Source organism: Chenopodium quinoa, unplaced genomic scaffold (assembly GCF_001683475.1).
Source record: "Chenopodium quinoa cultivar QQ74 unplaced genomic scaffold, ASM168347v1, whole genome shotgun sequence".
NCBI classification, from domain to species: domain Eukaryota; kingdom Viridiplantae; phylum Streptophyta; class Magnoliopsida; order Caryophyllales; family Amaranthaceae; genus Chenopodium; species Chenopodium quinoa.
The window spans coordinates 1,104,576-1,126,557 of NW_018743669.1; the positions used below are offsets into that span (position 1 = coordinate 1,104,576).

At 34.9% G+C, this 21,982-nt stretch overlaps 3 protein-coding genes across 3 annotated transcripts; all 3 read left to right on the top strand.

The window, feature by feature from the left end:
- The first annotated feature begins 4,747 nt into the window (after positions 1 to 4,747).
- Positions 4,748 to 9,557, top strand: LOC110683464 (O-glucosyltransferase rumi homolog). The gene is made up of 6 exons (XM_021859842.1): positions 4,748 to 5,094; positions 5,761 to 6,329; positions 7,286 to 7,475; positions 7,625 to 7,689; positions 8,333 to 8,543; positions 8,647 to 9,557. Exons 1-6 carry the CDS (start codon positions 4,969 to 4,971, stop codon positions 8,965 to 8,967), a joined length of 1,482 nt encoding a protein of 493 aa, XP_021715534.1. The 5' UTR covers positions 4,748 to 4,968; the 3' UTR covers positions 8,968 to 9,557.
- A 3,566-nt stretch (positions 9,558 to 13,123) lies between these two features.
- LOC110683465 (probable pyridoxal 5'-phosphate synthase subunit PDX1) lies at positions 13,124 to 14,582 on the top strand. Its single transcript, XM_021859843.1, has one exon. It carries the CDS (start codon positions 13,428 to 13,430, stop codon positions 14,364 to 14,366), a length of 939 nt encoding a protein of 312 aa, XP_021715535.1. The 5' UTR covers positions 13,124 to 13,427; the 3' UTR covers positions 14,367 to 14,582.
- A 2,330-nt stretch (positions 14,583 to 16,912) lies between these two features.
- On the top strand, positions 16,913 to 20,867 carry LOC110683466 (phosphoinositide phospholipase C 4-like). The gene is made up of 9 exons (XM_021859844.1): positions 16,913 to 17,475; positions 18,253 to 18,449; positions 18,654 to 18,789; positions 18,893 to 19,093; positions 19,190 to 19,422; positions 19,544 to 19,661; positions 19,797 to 19,940; positions 20,053 to 20,139; positions 20,250 to 20,867. The coding sequence occupies exons 1-9, from the start codon at positions 17,161 to 17,163 to the stop codon at positions 20,541 to 20,543; spliced, it is 1,725 nt and encodes a 574-aa protein (XP_021715536.1). The 5' UTR covers positions 16,913 to 17,160; the 3' UTR covers positions 20,544 to 20,867.
- The last annotated feature ends 1,115 nt before the right edge of the window (positions 20,868 to 21,982 follow it).

Here is a 21,982-nt window from a genome sequence, read left to right on the forward strand (position 1 = left end):
AATTTTCCTTTAAACGACCAATTTACCGCTTTATAACTTACACTGATTTCATTAACTCAAGCCTACTACGAACTTTTATGACAAAAAATAATGATAATATATGATTCCAAACGGCATTATATGACCCCGAGATGTATCCCAAAAAATTTCAAGAATTTTTGACACCGGGCCCCGAAACCTACAAAATTTCTCAAAAAACGTGGATATTAGCCTTCAATTTTTGAACTTTTTGACTGTTTTTCGCCCATAAATAAAAATTGCCGAAATTTTTACCATGGTTACTAATACCCTCCGGGAGTCCAATTGGGAGGATTTAACTATCCAATTTTCCTTTAAACGACCAATTTACCGGTTTACAACTTGCACCAGTTTCATTAATTTAAGCCTGCCACGAACATTTATGACAACATATAATGATCATCAATGGTTCCAAACGGAATTATATGACCCGAGATCGATTCCATAGAATTTTCAAAACTTTTTGGCACCGGGCCTTAAAACCTCCTAAATTTCTCAAAAAGCGTGGATAATTAATCTTCAAGTTTTGAATTTTTAGACTTTTTTCGCCCGGAAATAAAAATTGCCGAAATTTTTACCATGGTTCCTAATACCCTCCGGGAGTTCCATTGGGTGGGTAGAACCATCCAATTTTCCTTTAAACGACCAATTTACCGTTTTACAACTTACACCGATTTCATTAACTCAAGTCTACTACGAACATTAATGACGACAAATAATGATCATATATGGTTCCAAACTGCATTATATGACCCTGAGACGTATCTCCATAAATTTCAAAACTTTTCGACACCGGCCCCGAAACCTCCAAAATTTCTCAAAAAACGTAGATATTAGTCTTCAATTTTGGAAATTTTTGACTTTTTTCGCCTGGATTTAAAAACTGCCGAAATTATTACCATGGTTCCTAATACCCTCCGCAAGTCCCATTGGTTGGGTAGAACCTTCCAATTTTCCTTCAAACGACCAATTTACTGGTTTACAACTTACACCGATTTCATTAACTCAAGCCTACTACGAAAATTTATGACATCAAATAATGATCATATATGGTTCCATACGGCATTATATGACCTTGAGATGTATCCCCTAAAATTTCAACACTATTCGACACTGAGCCCCGAAACCTCCAAAATTTCTCAAAAAACGTGGATATTAGTCTTCAATTTTTGAACTTTTTGACTTTTTTTCGCTCGAAAATAAAAATTGCCGAAATTTTTACCATGGTTCCTTATACCCTCCGGGTGTCGCATTGGGTGGGTAGAACCATCCAATTTTTCTTTAAACGACCAATTTACCGGTTTATAATTTACACTGATTTCATTAACTCAAGCCTACTACGAACTTTTATGACAAAAAATAATGATCATATATGATTCCAAACGGCATTATATGACCCCGAGATGTATCCCAAAAAATTTCAAGAATTTTTGACACGGGGCCCCGAAACCTACAAAATTTCTCAAAAAACGTGGATATTAGCCTTCAGTTTTTGAACTTTTTGACTGTTTTTCGCCCATAAATAAAAATTGCCGAAATTTTTACCATGGTTACTAATACCCTCCGGGAGTCCAATTGGGAGGATTTAACTATCCAATTTTCCTTTAATCGACCAATTTACCGGTTTACAACTTGCACCGATTTCATTAATTTAAGCCTGCCACGAACATTTATGACAACATATAATGATCACAAATGGTTCCAAACGGAATTATATGACCCGAGATCGATTCCCTAGAATTTTCAAAACTTTTTGGCACCGGGCCCTAAAACCTCCTAAATTTCTCAAAAAGCGTGGATAAATTAATCTTCAAATTTTGAATTTTTAGACTTTTTTCGCCCGGAAATAAAAATTGCCGAAATTTTTACCATGGTTCCTAATACCCTCCGGGAGTTCCATTGGGTGGGTAGAACAATCCAATTTTCCTTTAAACGACCAATTTACCGTTTTACAACTTACACCGATTTCATTAACTCAAGCCTACTACGATTATTAATGACGACAAATAATGATCATATATGGTTCCAAACTGCGTTATATGACCCTAAGACGTATCTCTATAAATTTCAAGGCTTTTCGACACCGGGCCCCGAAACCTCCAAAATTTCTCAAAAAACGTGGATATTAGTCTTCAATTTTGGAATTTTTTGACTTTTTTCGCCCAGATTTAAAAATTGCCGAAATTTTTACCATGGTTCCTAATACCCTCCGGGAGTCCCATTGGGTGGGTAGAACCATCCAATTTTCCTTCAAACGACCAATTTATCGGTTTACAACTTACACCGATTTCACTAACTCAAGCCTACTACGAACATTTATGACATCAAATAATGATCATATATGGTTCCAAACACATTATATGACCCTAAGATGTATCCTCTAAAATTTCAAGACTTTTCGACACCGAGCCCCGAAACCTCCAAAATTTCTCAAAAAACGTGGATATTAGTCTTCAATTTTTGAATTTATTGACTTTTTTTTCGCTCGGAAATAAAAATTTCCGAAATTTTTACCATGGTTACTAATACCCTCTGCAAGTCCCATTGGGTGGGTAGAACCATCCAATTTTCCTTTAAACGACCAATTTACCGGTTTATAACTTACACTGATTTCATTAACTCAAGCCTACTACGAACTTTTATGACAAAAAATAATGATCATATATGATTACAAACGGTTCCAAACTTGTTATTGACCCGATCCAAATTTTACCAGACCTATTACTTACCCGACCCAAAAATTCAACCCGATCTTTTTCTAACCCTACTCGAAATTAACACGACTTGTTATTGACCCGACCTAAATTCAACCCAAATTGTTCCCGACTCGATTTCAAATCACTTTAAATGCAATTTAGACCACTTATTATTGTTGATCGAAGCATTTTGTCTAGGGAGACCAAGTCGGTCCAGACCAGCAAAAGAAAGGGGCATCATCCTCAAATTTAAGAGTTAAATATATTATATATTTGTTGTATGGTCAAAGGAGATAATTATCTTCCTAGATTATAGACTATAGTTCCCTAGTATATTGTCATATATATTATAGTCAAAGGAAATAATTAGCTTGATAAAAATGATAATTATCTATTTATATTTAGTTGAACCCGAATATGACCTGACTTGGAAATGACCCGACCTAATTGTAACCTGCAAATTATTGACTTGAACATAACCCGACTTGAATCCGGGAATGACCCGACTTGAAAATGACTCAACCTGATTATAACCCGCAAATTATTGACTTGAATCGAACCCAACTTAAACCCAAGAATGACCCGACTTGAAAATGACCCAACCTGATTATAATCCGCAAATTATTGACTTGAACCGAACCCGACTCAAACCCGAGAATGACCCGAACTGATTCTAACCCGCAAATTATTGACTTGAATCGAACCCGACTCGAACCCGAGAAATACCCTAACCCGTTTTAACCCGAATTAAACCCGACCTAAACCCGATAAGAAGTATGATCCGACGTGACTTGACTCAAGCATGACCCAACCCAAACCCCACCCGCATAGGTTATGGAATTAATCCGAATTGACTCGACCCGAGTTGACCTGACCCACTCTAACCCAACCAAAAGCCGACCCGTTTACCCGAATTGATAGCTCTAATTGGATTTACTTTTGGTCTTGTAAAAACATAAATTGAAGAAAATAGATCAATGTGAACTAAATATGATGTTGAATATCTTATAAGGTAAGATAGATACTTCTTGTAAAAAAATAAAAATAGTATATTTTTATCCAATAATTATGTCTTGTTCTCTTCATATTAAACAAATAATATTCAATAAAATGATTAAGTTTCATAAAGTAATTTCAATTGTAAAAAAAAAAAAAAAAAAAAAAAAAATCCTTTCAAGTTAAAAAGCATCAATAAATAAGTTTTAATCTGCAAAAACAATAATACTCCCTTCGTTCCTGAAAGTTTGACTCACTTTGTATTTGCACGGTTTTCAATGAACATCTTTGATTATAAATTTCTTCAACTACGCATAAATGAAAATCATAATAAAAAAAAGTTGATTTTTGAAAACTTTATTATAAATAAGATCCCTCATATTGATTTATTTATGTTGTATAAATGATAATATATGATCAAAGTTATTTTATTTTGGCGAGATGAATAATAAGTGAGTCCAACGTTCAGATACGGAGGTATTAGTTATTAAAGTAATAATTTAAATTTAAAAAAATTAATTTATTTTAGTAAAAGTAAAGAGCAATACAGAGTAATGCCTTAGGGCCTGTTCTCATACGTTGAAATTCAGTTCAGCTCAGTTCAGTTCAGTTCAGCTCCTAATTTCCTTCTCTTATAAAATATTCAGTTCAGTTCTGTTCAGCTGAGTTCAGTTCAATTCAGTCAATGAGAACAGACCCTTAGTGAGTGATGAAAAGCATGTGTTAATGTAGAATTTTTTATACGCGTACCCTCCATTTCTTAAAAAAAAGTAGATTAGACTTAATTAGGTATCGATAATTTTCCAATTTAATGATCATTACTCCAAATTAATCCCAACCCAAGCTAGCCACCTTAGTTGAACCCGGACCCACTTGAAGTGATCACTAGTTGTTGGCGGGAAACCCAACACCTTGACACGTGGGACCAACGAACAATAACTACCTACCAAATCTAACCAATAAGGCAAAAGTAGTAGGACCCAAACTCCAAAAAAAAAAACAGCCAAAAAGTTAAGAGTTTAATGATAGTACAACAGAAGCAGTGGTTTAATGTAATTGGCCAAAGATCCAATTTTTGGAAAGAAAGAGAAAGTCAATAGGAGAAATTAGCGAGAGATATGATGAGTTTTAGCGGCAACAACAGAAATGCCTTCTTCTGTTACCACTTTCTTAGCTCACCCTTTTCATTATTCTTGTTCCTTTGTTTAATTTGGAGTGATTTCCTTGTTTTTACGCAACATTTTTCAGATTTATTTTAATGGCAATGGGGTTGCGTTCCAAGCTTAATCATGGCAATTCTTCACTCCCTCGTTCTCCTCCTTATCTCTTTTCCTCTGTTTGTCTCTTGGCTTTTCTCTCTCTTGCCGCTCTTCTTGTTCTCAAGGTCTTTGTTTTTTCCCATTTCTTTGTTTTTCTTTTCGTGTTTTCATTTAGGCATTTTGTCGAACACTTGGTGATCGTATGATTGTTTGTAAGTTGGGGTTCATGATTTAACGTTTTAATCAGATGGGTTTTGTTTTAAGAGATTATTACAATGTTGGATTCTTAATTTGGTGTTATTTTGAGATCTGATGATAATTATGATAAAAATGGTGTAAAGCCTTTTTGCTTGGATTGTTTGACGTAGATTTCTGGGTTTTTTGTTCTGTATTAAAAGATGATATTTTGTCTTCATCTTATTTATATTGATTGTGCATATTTCTAGAATTGACTATTATGTGGATGAATCTATAAAATATTGTACTGAACTAAATCTAGTGACATTAGTATATTTATTTATGTTGGGGTTGTTGAGTCATGTGCGACTGAACTTTCGGATTTGTTTCTTGTGTACTAATTTCATGAGGTCTGTTTTCTGTATTAGATTGTTACATGGAAAATGTTACCTCCTTATCCATTATCGAAACAGAATTTGTATGAATGATCCATGTAGTTGGCAAAATTGACTGTCAAGCTTAAGCCATGGCTTACGACGTTAATTAAGATTGATTAACTGTAATCATTTTGCATTGTTGATTTGTCTAAAGAGAAGAAGCATTTTGTTTGACAGGTTGATGATGTTGCATATCAGACGAAGACAGTTGCAGGACACAATTTAAAGCCTACACCATGGCATTTGTTTGAGCCTAAAGTCTTTGATGAAGGAACAAGCTATTCTCGGGCTACTAAGATTGTACAATGCCAATATTTCCAGTGTCGCTCTAATGCCATCCCCAATGATCCACAGCTTGACCCGTCTAAACTGGCATCATGTCCAGCATTCTTCAGATACATACACAGAGACTTAGCGCCGTGGTCCAAAAGCAGAATAAGTTTACAACGGGTGATGGAAGCAAAGGAGTATGCAGCTTTTCGAGTTGTAATTGTTGGAGGCCGTTTATTTGTGGACTTCTATTATGCTTGTGTACAAAGTCGTATGATGTTTACTGTATGGGGTTTGTTACAGCTTCTTAAAAGATATCCTGGCCTTGTCCCTGATGTTGATTTAATGTTTGATTGCATGGACAAGCCTGCAATTAATAGAACAGAACATCGTTCAAGGCCTTTGCCACTTTTCCGGTACTGCACCACTAATGAACATTTCGACATCCCATTTCCTGATTGGTCTTTCTGGGGTTGGTAAGTTGCCTATAGTTCTTGTTTAATAATAATTCTGATATGGTATTGGTACAATAAGACTGATGACTGATCAGTTCAATTTCAGTCTGCCATTAGTTTGGTGTAGTGGTGTTGAAGCATTTATTGGAGAATGTCTATTTTGATACTTGGAATCTAAAAATAGTTACATGCCACCACTAAGGAAAACACTCAGCTTCTCTCCTTTCCTGGAGATGCCTGACAGCCTGAGAAATGTATGGTTTTACCAACTGTCTGTTTGTGTCTGGTCTTCTCTTAAAAAAAAGTTTGTTAATTTTCATTTTTTGTAAGGCCTGGAAAAGGACACTATGCAAACAGATATTTTGCAAGTGCTTGGAAGAGATTATTTGGAATTGAAATTTGGATGTTTAATCTTCTAAAGTCACTCTAATAAGAGATTGAGTAACTAATAGTCTTTTCGCTTGGAGTTGTAGTCCTATAGGTCAGTTCTATGATTATCAACTTTTTTTGTGTATGCCTTCTTTGATTAGCTTTCTTTTGGTTAGTTAAGATGAAGATATACTGGACCCAACTCTTCATAGGTCAACTTAGCCCAGATTAGCAACGCATTCCTTCAGAAGTTGGGGATGGGGGATGGAGGAAGGTAAGGGAAGCTCCATCCCGAGAACCTTATTTGGCTGAATTCAAACCCTCAAGCTCTGTCCTAAGTGCATGTTCCATGAGCTTATTTTATGATACATTATCTTTTCAGTACTCTTATAATTTGTTATTCATGTTTAAAAGTAGCTGATATTTTTTTTGCAAATTGCAAACATGACCATTGATTCATTGAATTCTAGTGAAAATGCTTAATCTAAACGACCTTCGATACACTTGTTGACAAGATTCTGTGGAGCTCTTGTTTGTTTAATTATTGATACCATATCCTATCTTCTTGTGTGTGTCAAACTGAATTTTGTAACTGGATATTATTTCAGGCCTGAGGTGAACGTAGGACCCTGGGATGCCGAGTTTAGAGATATAAAAAGAGGTTCTCGTTCTAGAAGCTGGCCGAAGAAATGGCCTTACGCCTACTGGAAAGGGAACCCAGATGTTGGCTCCCCAATCCGTTCAGCCTTATTGGAGTGTAATAATACTAAACAATGGAGGACACAGATCCTTCGTCAGGTGAGAAGATCAGCCTACATAGTACATTTACCCCTACCTCCCTATCCACAAATAACTTAATAATAATGTACTCTGCAAGGCAATTAATCTTAGTGATCTTTCAGAAGCTAGGCTCAATCTGTCTTGTTAATCCTTCTTGTACTATACAGGATTGGGGAGAAGAAGCAAGGGCCGGTTACAAGAAGTCGAAACTATCTAGCCAGTGTGATCATAGGCAAGCCACTCTCTTTGAATTTCATCTTCAAATTCATTTCATACAGATAGGAAATGCAGATTTATTTGTGCAAGTACATAATATTAATATAGTGTCAAGACTTTACTGGCACCAAGGAAAGGACTTTGTCTTAACAGGTCTTGAGTCTTTAAATTCCTGACCTAAGCAGCTATTAACACCATGATTGACATTATTCAAGCATATCATGTTATCTGTTCTCTCTTTTCTGTTGAGAAATTTTAAATCGTTAAATGAACATTTTCCTGATAGAATTTACTGACTACTACGGGCTTTTCAAACACATTGCTCCTAATAACTTACAGGATGCTTGGATGCACCCTTATTTGACTGCTTTCTAATTTGTTCACTTTTTATGTTTGGCATAAATTTTTTCACTCTACAAACATAAGTTTTAGGAAAGATCTTTTTAGATAAGGGAGAGCTAGCTTGTACTAGACATATAAGCTCAAATTAGGGGCAATATGTTCATATAACTAGATAAGACTACCTAAGTTCAATTTTTTCAATGAAGGGTTATTAAATTAGGTGAATAGAACAAACCAGGTCATGATCTGTTTTTTGTTAGTGTTAGAGGTATGGCACATCAGTAAACTTCTAGCTCAGCACATGTTACATGTTTCAGGTATAAAATTTATGCTGAAGGGTATGCCTGGTCTGTAAGTCTCAAATACATACTGTCGTGTGGCTCCCTTACACTGTTAATTGCTCCTCAGTATGAAGATTTCTTTACGCGTGGCCTTCTGCCAAAGAAAAACTACTGGCCTGTACCCCGTACTGATCTATGCCCAAACATAAAGCAGGCTGTCGACTGGGGAAATTCACACCCTGCTGAGGTAGCTTGACCTTTCCTCTAATTTTTCTCTTATTCTTTAGCAAAATCAATCTGCTGCTAGACATGGAAATAATTAGTAATGTCAGAAGTTTTGCTGAAAACAGGCCGCAGCTATGGGAAAAGCTGGTCAAGATTACATGGATACTTTAAACATGGACCGTGTATACGATTACATGTTCCATCTCCTTATGGAGTATTCAAAGTTACAAGACTTCAAGCCAATTCCACCTTCATCTGCCCAGGAAGTCTGTATCGAATCTTTGCTTTGCTTTGCTGAGCCAAAGCAGAAGCAGTTCCTAGAGCAGTCAGCTACGTCTCTTGCATCTATGCCCCCATGTGTCCTGCCTAATGCTGATGGCAGGATACTAAAGAGGTGGAAAATGCTTAAGGAGAGAATAATGAAGGATGTCGCCCAACAAACGTGATAGAGCTACATCGTTCATTCACCATCTAAGTTACAAGGTAGCTATTGTTAATGGGGTATCAATTATCATATGATATGCAGAATATAAAGGAATCTTATCAAATGAAGCCAGTGGGTGCCCGCTTTAACAGTGCAAAAAGAAAAGGCTACACAACACAAAATTGATGTGTTTTTTTACTCATCCTTCTCATTCTCTTTGATGATGGATAATTATGTTATGCAAGTATATAATTCTTTGTTAGTGGTTTGGAAAGCAATGATAAAAACACCCTTGGGATTTCGACTTTTTAGTCCAATCTTGAGGCTTTTATTTATATGGGTAGATTATTCAATGTAGGGTATTGTGGTCTACTTCTTAATATAATAAGAGGTTAGTTTTATAATTATAAGAAAACACATGAGATTGGACTGTTTAACGTCCATCCCAGGGATGAACTAGGAGTTTCTCTGATTAAGGAAGCTGCTCATAGAAGAGGCGGTATGGTCTGTTGATTTGTACTAGAAATGCTACTGATACACTTATACTTGATAGTTGCAGTGCATATTTCCAGTTTCCTTTGGTGCAATTTAAGCTCTCTAATAATTTATTTATTTATTTTTTTGAAGATTTTTTTTTTCTTTTTTCTTGTTTCTTGTTTTAGCTCTTGAACAAATTTTTACATTTCTCTCTATCTTGAATTCAGTCATTAAATATGTGCAGCTTTCAGAATTCAGACAAACTTATTGATCTCCTCGTACATTTTCACAATAATATGGATCTAAATACTCATCTTGAATTTGATTAACTCAAGTGAGCCAGGACATTTTTTTTCTTTTCTTCCAACCAAAGACGGCTTGGATAAAGAGGCCGAGCTAAGTCATCTACTCATCTTTCCCAAAACAATTGGTTTGCTAGTTGCAAATTTGATGTGATATAAATTGTTTAAAAATAATAATAATAAAAAATTGTCACCAATCAATGGTCATATGGCTCCAAACATTATATGACCTCAGTGTGCGAACCCTTCAATCTTGTGAGTTTTTGACACCGAGTCTTAAATCTCCAAAATTGTTATGGAGTACAATTTTGTATATTAAGCCTTTATTTTTGAACAATTTTCGACTTTGTCAACCTAGAAAGAATAGAGGTTGGGTAATTCTCATAGACCCCACAAGTCCATGGGAGACCATTAGGTTGAAACCGTCCATTAACTCAAGGTTATTATGATCCTTTATGCAAACGACTAACCTTTATTTTCATAAATTTGAAAAATTCCCTTAATTCAGTGGTTTTGGGTCGTGCCTTAAGCCTAGCCCGTGTGTTTTTTATCTAACCATGGTCCAGCCCATAGACATGGCTAAACCCATTCACCACATACCATGTGTCAAACTTAATCGCCCAATCATAGTCAAGTCATATGCCACAGTACCATATTTTTATTTATTTGTGTTGGACGGCCAAGCACAATCCAACGTCATCTTAATTATATACTGAAAATTTTATAGTCTAAAAATTGATGCAATTGTAAATTTTTATATATTTTAAAGTGGTTAGTAGGCAGCCAAGTAGCACCTTTGCTCTTTGAAAAAAACTAAAACAACTTGGTAGAGCATAGTGACAAACATGGCTATATATCAACTTTTGTTTATGTGGTGTTAATAAAGATTATATGACCACCTTTTAAAAGAGGGAGACGAGTCAAAATATGATTCTCATATCCATATTTTCTGTCAATTTTGGCCACTTCCACTCCTCACTAAAGTTAATTAGTGGTCTGCATTATTAATTAGTTGAAACTATATATTAAAAAAAAAAATGACATAAAGGTAGATTTTGTGACACGCACACTTTAATTTTGTTTGTGGAGGCTGGAAGAGATGGGAAACTAGCGGCTTTCCACTTTCCACTCCCATTTTTATATATTTTGCATATACTAAAGTAAAGTACGGAGTATCAATCATAATACTGTAATAAAGAAAACTGGAGAATTTAGTCCACAAGCGTATCTACAATGATTAAAAATGACATGACTACTTTGCCTGGGATTTTTGAGGAAAGCAGTGACGTATAGTCCTTGAGGGCTAGGATATTTAATTTGTTATTCCAGAGCATGCCTTTACCCCGGCATATGTCCACCACATCGGCAAAATCTAAATCGAGTTGAGGCGGTCATGGTATGGCGCATCTAATGTAATTTAAATACTGTAATTTATAACCTGATATCTTTGTAAATAATTTTGAAATTTGAAAACAATATACAATCGAGTAATAAAATAATTGAATGTGTCATAATGGTAGCATATATTATACAGAGCAGGGCCGTCCTAACTATTATGGAGGCCTGTGCAATTGAGATACATTTGGACCCCCCTTTTTTTTTAAGTAACGTATAATAATATTGCATTTTTTTTATTAAATGCTCCGCTGTGATTTATTTGTTGAAGAGGTTTAGAATAAAGAAATATATGTAGTTTTTGTAATACTATTGAAGAGACCAAAATATGTTGAAAAACAAAAATAAAAATAAGTTATAAAAGTATTTATGGGTTATTGTAAAGACTAAAGAGGAGAGAGAATGGTAATATTTTCTAAAAATGAAATTGAGTCAAAGGACCATTATTGGGGATAAAAATATAAATATTGTTACAATCTTCCAAAATATAGGAAAAAAAAAAGACTAACATGAAAAGTAAAGCACATACGAAGTATTTGAAAATCGAAAGAATATCCAAACCTTTAAATTATAAAATTAAAATTAAGAAAAGTTAAAATGCTCGAATCACGTATGTACAAGACTTAGTATCACCATACTTACCACTAAGCCACAACAATAACACTAGAAATTTGTACAACAATTTTGTATATAATTATACACTTTGAGGCCCTAAGCGATTTTGGGCCCTGTGCGGTTGCGCATGCCGCACACCCTAAGGGCCGACCCTGATACAGAGTTGTTTAAAATGATAGCAAAGATGCTTAAAATAATGCACTAAAAGGACTAAATGAAACTAACATAGTGTGAACCCACCCTAATTTTCTCTCTTCTCCTCCTTTGCATGTCAGTCAGGTAGTAGATTCGACCTATTCTCTATCTCTATTTTCCTTTTTATTCTCACCCACATGACCAATTATTTTGGTAAAATATAAATATCATCATGATTTTAATTCAACCTTAATTAGGATATATAGGCATGGGGTTGAGGGCCAAACCCTGATATTAGAACTTTGGAAATAGTTTGCAAAGACAAAGAGAGTATTTGTACATGTGAAAATGAAGCAATTATTTGTTGACAAAGAAAATAATAAACCAAATGTGGCTCATCAAGTAGATTTGTATATTTATGTAAAATAAAATATAAAATAAATCCTCCATTATAGATTTATAGTATACATTTTTTGTAAAAAAAAAAAAATAAAAAAAATAAAATGGAAGTGGAATAATTAATGTTAAAGTAGAAATCAATTTTATTTTTCATGAACTTAAATTTAACCTTTTTATCTATCTCAAAATAACCCCATGTGATATTTTTTTCCTTAAACAAAACTTATCATTTTTTAACTTAATAAAATACAAAATCATACCCAAATACTCACAAAATTTATCAACTTTAAATGGACAAATCAACCCAAACATCTAACTTTGTTTCTAAATTAGTAGGATTGTAATTCATGATCACATAAAAAATCGAACATAGTAGAAGAAAATCATACAAATAAAAATCCATAATGATCATTTCCTAATTTCACAAATTTTTGTATGCGGCTAGTCAAACCGTTTGATCAACTATCATTGGTTGCTTCATTAGTTTTTTTAGTGGTTACTCTGTAAGTGTTAATATTACAAAGGTTATTCCATCATTATTATAAGACTTAATTCGTTCCTAGCGATCACTTAGTGTGATCAGCCACACATTAAAAACACTATTTCAATTTTGCTGTTTTCCCAGATATTATTATGAAAATAAAAATAAATAAATATACGAAGTATGTTTTAGGTTTCACAAATTCTTATATGTGGCCTATCATTATAAGTATTACATCGATAATGTTATAGGGATTAGTTGATCAATGTAATAGAAGTTGTTAATAAAGTTAGTCAGATAGTATTAAAGATGTTACTTAGTCAATATTACAGGAATTATCAAATTAGGTATAGTCAGCCGCGCACAAAACAAGTTGTTCGGGTTTATCATTTTCTTAAATTTATTTATATTTTCATTAAAAAAAAAAAACAGAGACCACGGGAAAGAAATCGACAAAGATAGTCACCCTCTCTCCTCTCATTACCTTCGGTTTATCAAATACAAATACAAATACCCTGTTTTGTTTTGTTTTATCATTCTCAGAAAATCTCCCCTCCCCAAAAATCCCATCCATCCATAAATTCCCCTTCTCCTTCTCCACTCTCTCTCCTCTTTCATCCTTCACCTTCTTCCTCCTCCTTCTTTCTCTCTCCTCCAAGCTTTCTCTCTCCTCCAAACATGTCAGGAAGCGGCGTCGTCACCGTCTATGGAAACGGCGCAATCACCGAAACCTCCTCCAACAAAAAATCCCCCTTCTCCGTCAAAGTCGGCCTCGCCCAAATGCTCCGCGGCGGCGTCATCATGGACGTCGTCAACGCCGAACAAGCCCGCATCGCCGAAGAGGCCGGCGCTTGCGCCGTCATGGCCCTCGAACGAGTCCCCGCCGACATCCGCGCTCAAGGCGGCGTCGCCCGCATGTCCGACCCCCAACTCATCAAGGACATCAAACGGGCCGTCACCATACCCGTCATGGCTAAAGCCCGAATTGGGCACTTCGTCGAAGCCCAGATTCTGGAATCCATTGGTGTCGATTATGTCGATGAATCCGAGGTTCTAACCCTAGCTGATGATGAGAATCACATCAACAAGCATAATTTCCAGATCCCTTTTGTTTGTGGTTGCCGGAATCTGGGTGAAGCTCTTCGCCGGATTCGAGAAGGTGCGGCGATGATTCGGACCAAGGGTGAGGCGGGTACTGGGAACATTATCGAAGCGGTTCGACATGTGAGGTCTGTAATGGGTGATATTCGAGTGCTGCGAAATATGGATGATGACGAGGTTTTCACTTTTGCTAAGAAGATTTGTGCACCGTATGATCTAGTGATGCAGACGAAGCAGCTCGGGAGGCTTCCAGTGGTGCATTTTGCTGCGGGTGGTGTTGCGACACCGGCCGATGCAGCGTTGATGATGCAGCTTGGGTGTGATGGTGTGTTTGTCGGGTCTGGAGTCTTTAAGAGTGGTGACCCGGCGAGGCGGGCGAGGGCGATTGTGCAGGCTGTGTCGCATTACAGTGATCCGGAGATGTTGGCCGAGATCAGTTGTGGGTTGGGTGAAGCAATGGTTGGGATTAATTTGAATGATGAGAAAGTTGAGAGGTATGCTGCTCGTTCTGAGTGAATCAATCAATGTTACAGTTATAAAGAAACAATAATTTAAAGGCAGAGTTTATGTTTTGTTTTATTTTTATTAATTTTTTTAGTGATTAGTTTTATGTTGTTTTTGGATTTGGAATTCATATAGTAGTTTAAAATTGGAAAGGAATGATAAAAACCATATGATGTTGTTATTCAGCATTTTCTAATGAAATGAATTGGTTTTATTTTTTCCTGATTCAATTCTTTATTTTATATGGTTTCTTGCTTAATTATATTATATTAACCATGTAACTGTTGAAAAGTTTGTTAATTTCTGATGTTTTTGTTGATATACTGTACTAGAAGAATAGAAATTAAAACTTTGGATTATAGTGTTTAAAGTGTTAGAATAAATTGATTCACTGTTATGTGGTTTGGTTACAAGTATGTTGTCCTTTGACTAACTCTATCTGAAAAATTAGTTCATTAAGTGATGAATAGGTTGGATGTTGTCATTTCAATAAATTGGTTAACATATCTAGCTATGTGGTTACAAGTGTGATGCTTTGCAATCCACAATTTTGGATATATTTTGCAATTTAGGAGATTCATATCTTCTTTATTTGTGATGGGTCGTTGTTCATGTTTGTCTTTTCATCCAAGTTGTTTACATGAATGCTTCTCAAATGAAGATGAATGGTCAATATGGTTTGTTTTCTGCCCTTTAGTCATTACAATGTATCATCTTCCAAAGAAGCATTTGGTCAAAAAAATAAAATAAAATAAAATAAAATCTTCCAAAGAAGCATCACTCCCCACCCCGCCTCCAATCCAAGGTCTTGATTGGTTGAGGATTGATGGTATTGAGTAGTAATCTACGATCTAGTTTGTAATCCTTCCTGGTGCCTGGTGTTTGCTGTTGTCCTGTGCTATATAGTCGTTAATGCTAAGCACCCTATTCAGATTAAAAGCTCTGATGCAAGATATCAAGTAGCTCTCGAGTCTTGACTAGATAACTACAGTATTGGCTCTTCGGTCACTTCTTTATCTGATTCTTACTGATTATTGCGATAGGGATATCATGTTCTACTGGTTATGTGCCCATTGAAGTGAATAAATTGCGTGGTTTTAGTATTTCTTTCTGGTTCAAATTACGTTATCAACGTTGATCACCTCTTGTATGCATTAATGGCTTCTGCTTCTTATTCTACCTATAATAGCCCCTGTTTTAATCCCCTCAGACGCTTCAGTCTTCACATATAAGTCATGTGATACCCAAGAGTTCACGGTTTCAGTCTTGTTAGTAAGGGTGCACTTTTGCAAGTTGGCTTAGACAATTATAATACAGAGTATAATAAGAAAGTTATGGAGCAAATAGAATTGGTATAAAATGGCTTTTAAGTATGAAATTGGACTAAAGCCTGAGAATTGGGCCTGTTTTCGAGAAGTTTGTGATCCAAATTTTTATCCATGGGCTAGCTCATTTGAATAACTATTCTATATTGATGTTGGACATCTCTGAACCAGGTTCTTTTTTTATTTTCAAGGTCAATTTTAAATAACTTAATGCAGAAGCTGTACAGTCGTACAGATCAATGAGGTCAGATTAATATTGTCAATTGGTGGATTAGGTAAACCTTGTCTATATTTTATGGTAAAGAGAAGATTCTTGATCTCAACCCTCATGGTTTTTTTAGTCCAGTATTTAAAGGTCACGGTTTTTTTGGTCTAGTATTTAGAGGGGGAAGGGTAGGTAAACCCTTGTTTATATTATATGGTAAATTGGTAATATTGATATTCCTTCAAAATAAGATCACGTCCCCTTAGTTGTTGGGGTTTTTCTGTTTAAATTTAACCCCATTTTATTAGGCTATGGCACGATTTTAGAGATCTTACTTTGACTATTGCTAAAACTATTTATTCTCTTCTTATATAATACTCATCCTTAAAGTTAAACTTCTACACAATTATTAAACCTTAAAATCAGTTACTTTTCATATATAAACTCATTAAACTGTAAATATGTTGTAATCATAATAAAGTATATAGACATATTACAAGTCATAATCAAAGAGAGACAATTATTTAGAAAAATGAATTTCTCCCGTGTTGAATATTTGAATGGCAAAACTGACCATACAACTCATGTTCCCATTGGCTTGCCTTGCCTTAGCTCCATCCTCAACCAAACTAACTTATTTTACAACTTACAATAATGATTTTTTCAATCTTTATGGATGTGAATTAGGTAGTACGATGTATATTTTCAACCTATATATGTGAGTACTCTCTATGTAATAATTATTGACATATAGAGAATTTGATAATAGATCTCTAAATCAACAAAAGGTAAAAAAAAATTACTAAATAATAAACGTAATCAATATGAGTACAACTTTTCCATTGACTAAAAATAAGCACATGTGCTTCAACCGTCGTCTCATTTATTACACTTTTTTTCTTTTAATTTATGCTCGTATATATTAAAATTAATGGATGTACACACTTTTTATCATAATACATGTACTCCATATTAGTTAATTACTTAATTAATTAGTTATTATGTGAGCTAATCAATGGCCATTTTTTTGTTTGTTTGTTTTGCTATTAATCAATGACCATCATTTACCATCATGGTGGTTTCGTCATGTTTCACAAATTCACAAGATTAAAAATATTAAAAGTTCCGCGCATATGTTTTTCCAAGCAACATCTATATAGATCTAACTTCCTTTGACTATTATAAGCACATATATAAACACCCTCTTTCTCCTCCTTCCTTTTAACTCACATTTCATTCAAATCTATAATACTAAAAAGATCAATATTTTTTATTAATGGGGAGCTATAGAGTGTGCTTATGCTTCACAAGGCGGTTCGGGTTAATAGACCTCGAACCGCCTTCTGAAGTAAGAGACCTTTTCAAGAAGTATACTAATGGTGGAGCTTACATGGCGCCGGACCAACTCCGGCGCTTCCTAGTGGAGGTGCAAGGTGGTCATGAGACTACGATCGCCGATGCCGAAAAAATAGTGGAGGAAGTATTGAATCAACGGCATCACATTGCTAAGTTTACTAGGAAGTCTCTTACATTTGATGATTTCTTCTACTATCTCTTCTCTGTTGACCTCAATCCTCCTTTCAAGTCTCAGGTAAGATTAGTTGTACTCTTTTTGTTTTTATTTACTTGTATTTATTTAAGTTTTTGGAATATCAAGTTGTGAGAATTACTTCATTAAAGTACTAGTCCTTTTGTTTATTATTCTTTGTAGTACACTTGTCTTTACTAATTTAATCACTAATTAGAGAAATTATGTTGACCAACTTTGTCGCAAATGTATGTGTTACATCTGCTTAAAATTATTATTCTCATGTACTATTTCATTAGCACCTAGATATAAATGCTTCATATAATTCAATTAGAAGATAATTAAGTATTTAGAGGTAATTAAGAATGAGAGTGGGTCTTCTTTGTGTAAAAATGGTGTCTTTTCTACCTTTTGTCGTACATAGTAATGATAATGGACTTGAAAATTGGGCTTTTATCTTTTATAACCGTGGTAGTATTGAGAAATTTGGCACATTTTAAAAATGGGCCAATATCCATATCCAATTATATGTCATGGATAGATAAAAATGGTTGGTACAAACAAAATAAAAAACAAACATGAGTTTGATGTCAAGATTGGATAAATTGTCCTCCAACAATTTGATATGAGGTGGATGTCAACTAGTTTTGTCGGTTAAAGTTTGGTACCCAAAATTTATGTCGGAATTTTAATACGAAAAGTTTGGTACTCCATGGTTTGCCAAAGTAATGTCATTATGCCTAGTGTATACTCTGTTGTCAAATACTTGTATGTTGTATTTAATTTCTAACGATGTAATTTACTTACTTACACTAAATACTAGTTGTGTTGTTTATGTAGAGTCATCAAGATATGACTGCACCCTTGTCACATTACTTCATATACACTGGTCATAATTCATATCTCACTGGGAATCAATTAACCAGTGATTGTAGTGATAAACTTATAATAAAAGCATTAAAGCAAGGTGTTCGAGTCATTGAGCTCGATTTGTGGTCTAACTCGAACAAAGATGGCATCAATGTTCTTCATGGCAGGTTCTTTTCTTATCTCATTCTTTTATCCCCGAATATATGATATAATGGTACGTGTGTAATACTTGTTACCTTAACCCAAATATCGGGTGATAAAACATAAATTAGAAATAAAGAACTAGGATTAGCCCGACTATTTATAAAGGGTCGTTTAGTAAAATCATATTATGGATCTAACATTCCGCCTTTTGTATGTTGGAATCAAAGAACCCTTACAACTCCAGTGGACCTCTTAACATGTCTCAAAGCAATTAAAGATCATGCATTTGAATCATCAGAATATCCTGTTATTATAACACTTGAAGATCACTTGAAACCAAGACTTCAAGCCAAAGCTGCTCAGGTATCACTATTAATTAAGTTAACTTATATTATTGTACTGTCTTGTAATATTTTGTTACTAATAAGTTTATTTGTTGCCAACTTTTGATTTTCCTATTCATTAGTTGATCACACAAACATTTGGAGAATTCTTGTACTACCCTCCCTCGGTTTACCCTGAAGAATTTCCTTCCCCTGAAGATTTAAAGCATAAGATACTTATTTCGACGAAACCACCAAAAGAGTGTCGTCAGGCTGAAACTGAGATGGTTAATGTCAGTAGTAATTCTTCAGAGAGGGATCTTGAACATCCATCACACCGTAAGGTGCTCTATTAGCTTATCGAAAACAGATTATTATTTACAATTTTTTATTCATTAGACTAATACTTTGTTATGTGAATTTAATAATGCATCTTGTAGATTATTGATATGTCTGAAAGTGAGCATGATGAAATAAATGGAAATGGTTACATTAGCCAAGATAAATCACAGCGGTTTGAACCAACCGCGTATAAGTCAGTGATTGCTATTCCTCAGAGAAAGTGTAAGTTGGAAGAAGCAGTTAAGAATGATCTTGGTAAAGCTGTACGAATTAGTTTGAGTGAACAAAAACTCGAAAAAGCAGTTGTTTCACAAGGACAGGATCTTGTAAGGTAAAACGAGATATGCCTAGCTATTTACTTAGTTTAGGAGTATATCTGATGATTATTATTGATTGGAACTCATTTTAGAAAGTTGAACATAAGGCCTTATAATAATATTCATCCTTTTCAGATTTACGCAAAAGAATATCCTAAGGATTTACCCAAAGGGCACTCGCTTTAACTCTTCAAACTATGATCCCTTTGTTGGTTGGATGCACGGAGCTCAAATGGTTGCGTTTAACATGCAGGTTATTTTTTAACCTTCAATTCTGTTTTTCTAATTAAGTAGCACAATACTTCATACTAGACTCGATTAGCATTAATCAGTCTTGATAAGTAGTAAGCCTTCATTCTAAATGTTAGCTATTATGTTGTTAATGCAGGGGTATGGAAAAATGCTCTGGCAAATGCACGGGATGTTTAGAGGCAACGGAGGATGTGGCTATGTCAAAAAACCCGATTTCTTGGTTGATGGTAATCAAGTATTTGATCCTAAAGTAAAACTACCCTTGAAGACAAAGTTAAAGGTTAACTTTTTATAAACTCTCAAATCATGCTAAACTCCTTCACTTAAGAGTTTTCATTTATGTTCATTGATCAACAATCGACCTAAACCATAAGCTCGGGTAATGAAAACAGGTGAAAATTTACATGGGAGATGGTTGGAGAATGGACTTCAAGAAAACTCATTTTGACAAGTATTCCCCACCAGATTTTTATACCAAAGTAAGTCGGATCATCTATTAGTTGCTAGTAATAATTCACTACTAATGTTATAGCGCGTTTTCATAAATTTAGTACTGGTTGCAATATAATTGGTATAAAATTTATGGCAGGTTGGTATAGCAGGAGTTCCAGCAGATGAAACAATGCAGATGACGGCGATTAAGGATGATCAATGGATCCCCATTTGGAATGAAGAGTTCACCTTTCCACTAACAGTCCCTGAATTAGCATTGTTAAGAGTTGAAGTTCATGAGCATGATAACGACAAGAAAGATGATTTTGGTGGACAAACTTGTTTACCTGTGTCTGAATTAAGACCTGGAGTCCATGCAATTCCTTTGTATAGTCGTAAGGGAGAAAAATTCAATTCGGTAAAACTTCTAATGAGACTTGAATTTGTATGATAATTTTTTTTTTTAATCTAGACTTAGATATAAACGATTTATATTTTATATATATGTTGTGCACTTTTATCGTGTATAGTTTGTAGATCATCTCATGAAAGGGATCTTCTTGTATGTAATTTATATTGTTATATGATTTAAGTGGTAGAGAATATGTTTGCTCAATCCTCCTTGTGCACTAGGAAGTCTATTACATTTGATGATTTCTTCTACTATCTCTTTTGTGTTGACCTCAATCCTCCTTTTAAGTCTTAGGTAAGATTAAGATTAGTTGTACTCTTTTAGTTTTTATTTATTTGTATTTATTTAAGTTTTTGGAATAGTAAGTTGATTGTGAGAATTACTTCATTAAAGTACTAATCCTTTTTGTTTATTAAATTATTATTTGTAGTACAATTTAAAGAAATTCATTCCGTGATCATTTCTTTCCATTCACTGTAAATATATACAATTACATGAGCCTATCACTAGCTACTAATTAGGCAACAAATTAGGCAACGGCTAAATACAAGACTAATTCTAAGCTATAAGTTAGGCAACTAATTAAATATTCACAAGACTAAAGATATATTATTCTAATATATCTTAACACACCTCCTTAGTCAAAGTAGGAGGAGGACGGACACTTAGACTATCTCTGAAATCTTCAAATAATACCCGGGGTAGTCCTTTTGTAAAGATGTCTGCAATTTGGTGCCTAGATGGAACATGGAGGACTCGCACTTCACCTCTAGCCACCTTTTCACGAACGAAAAGAATGTCCATCTCAATATGTTTGGTACGCTGATGTTGCACTGGATTACCCGAAAGATAGATAGCACTCACATTATCACAATAAACCAAGGTTGCCTTTTGAATCGGGCAATGTAACTCCAACAACAAATTACGAAGCCAACATGACTCCGAAACTACATTAGCCACACCTTTGTACTCTGCTTCACAACTAGACTTGGAGAGAGTAGCCTGTCGTTTAGATGACCAAGATATCAAGTTATCACCCCAAAAAACACAATATCCAGATGTGGAACGTCTCGTATCGGGACACCCACCCCAATCAGCATCTGTATATGATACAAGTGTAGAAATAGATGATGGATAAAGATGCAAACCATGGTTAAGAGTACCTTGGACATACCGAATGATGCGTTTAAGATCAGCCATATGAGTTTTTTTCGGGTCATGCATATGTTAGCATACCTGTTGCACAGCATAGGAAATATCCGGCCTTGTAAAAGTAAGATATTGTAGCGCCCCAGCAAGGCTACGATACAAGGAGGGATCTGCAAAAGGGGAGCCTGATGCACTGACTTTCGGCTTTGCCTCAACAGGAGTGGCCGAAGATTTGCACGAACTCATCCCGGCCCTGTCAATAATCTCCTCAGCATACTTACGTTGTGACAAAAATAATCCACCCTTATGCCTTGTCACAGCAATGCCAA

Bases quoted from the DNA above. Each gene is read 5' to 3' on its own strand.
- LOC110683464 (XM_021859842.1), top strand. From the start codon at position 4,969: ATGGCAATGGGGTTGCGTTCCAAGCTTAATCATGGCAATTCTTCACTC. The intron at 6,330-7,285 runs GTAAGTTGCCTA...ATATTATTTCAG, and splicing joins GATTGGTCTTTCTGGGGTTG to GCCTGAGGTGAACGTAGGAC. The intron at 7,690-8,332 runs GCAAGCCACTCT...TACATGTTTCAG, and splicing joins TCTAGCCAGTGTGATCATAG to GTATAAAATTTATGCTGAAG.
- LOC110683465 (XM_021859843.1), top strand. From the start codon at position 13,428: ATGTCAGGAAGCGGCGTCGTCACCGTCTATGGAAACGGCGCAATCACC.
- LOC110683466 (XM_021859844.1), top strand. From the start codon at position 17,161: ATGGGGAGCTATAGAGTGTGCTTATGCTTCACAAGGCGGTTCGGGTTA. The intron at 17,476-18,252 runs GTAAGATTAGTT...TTGTTTATGTAG, and splicing joins ATCCTCCTTTCAAGTCTCAG to AGTCATCAAGATATGACTGC. The intron at 19,941-20,052 runs GTTAACTTTTTA...TAATGAAAACAG, and splicing joins CCTTGAAGACAAAGTTAAAG to GTGAAAATTTACATGGGAGA.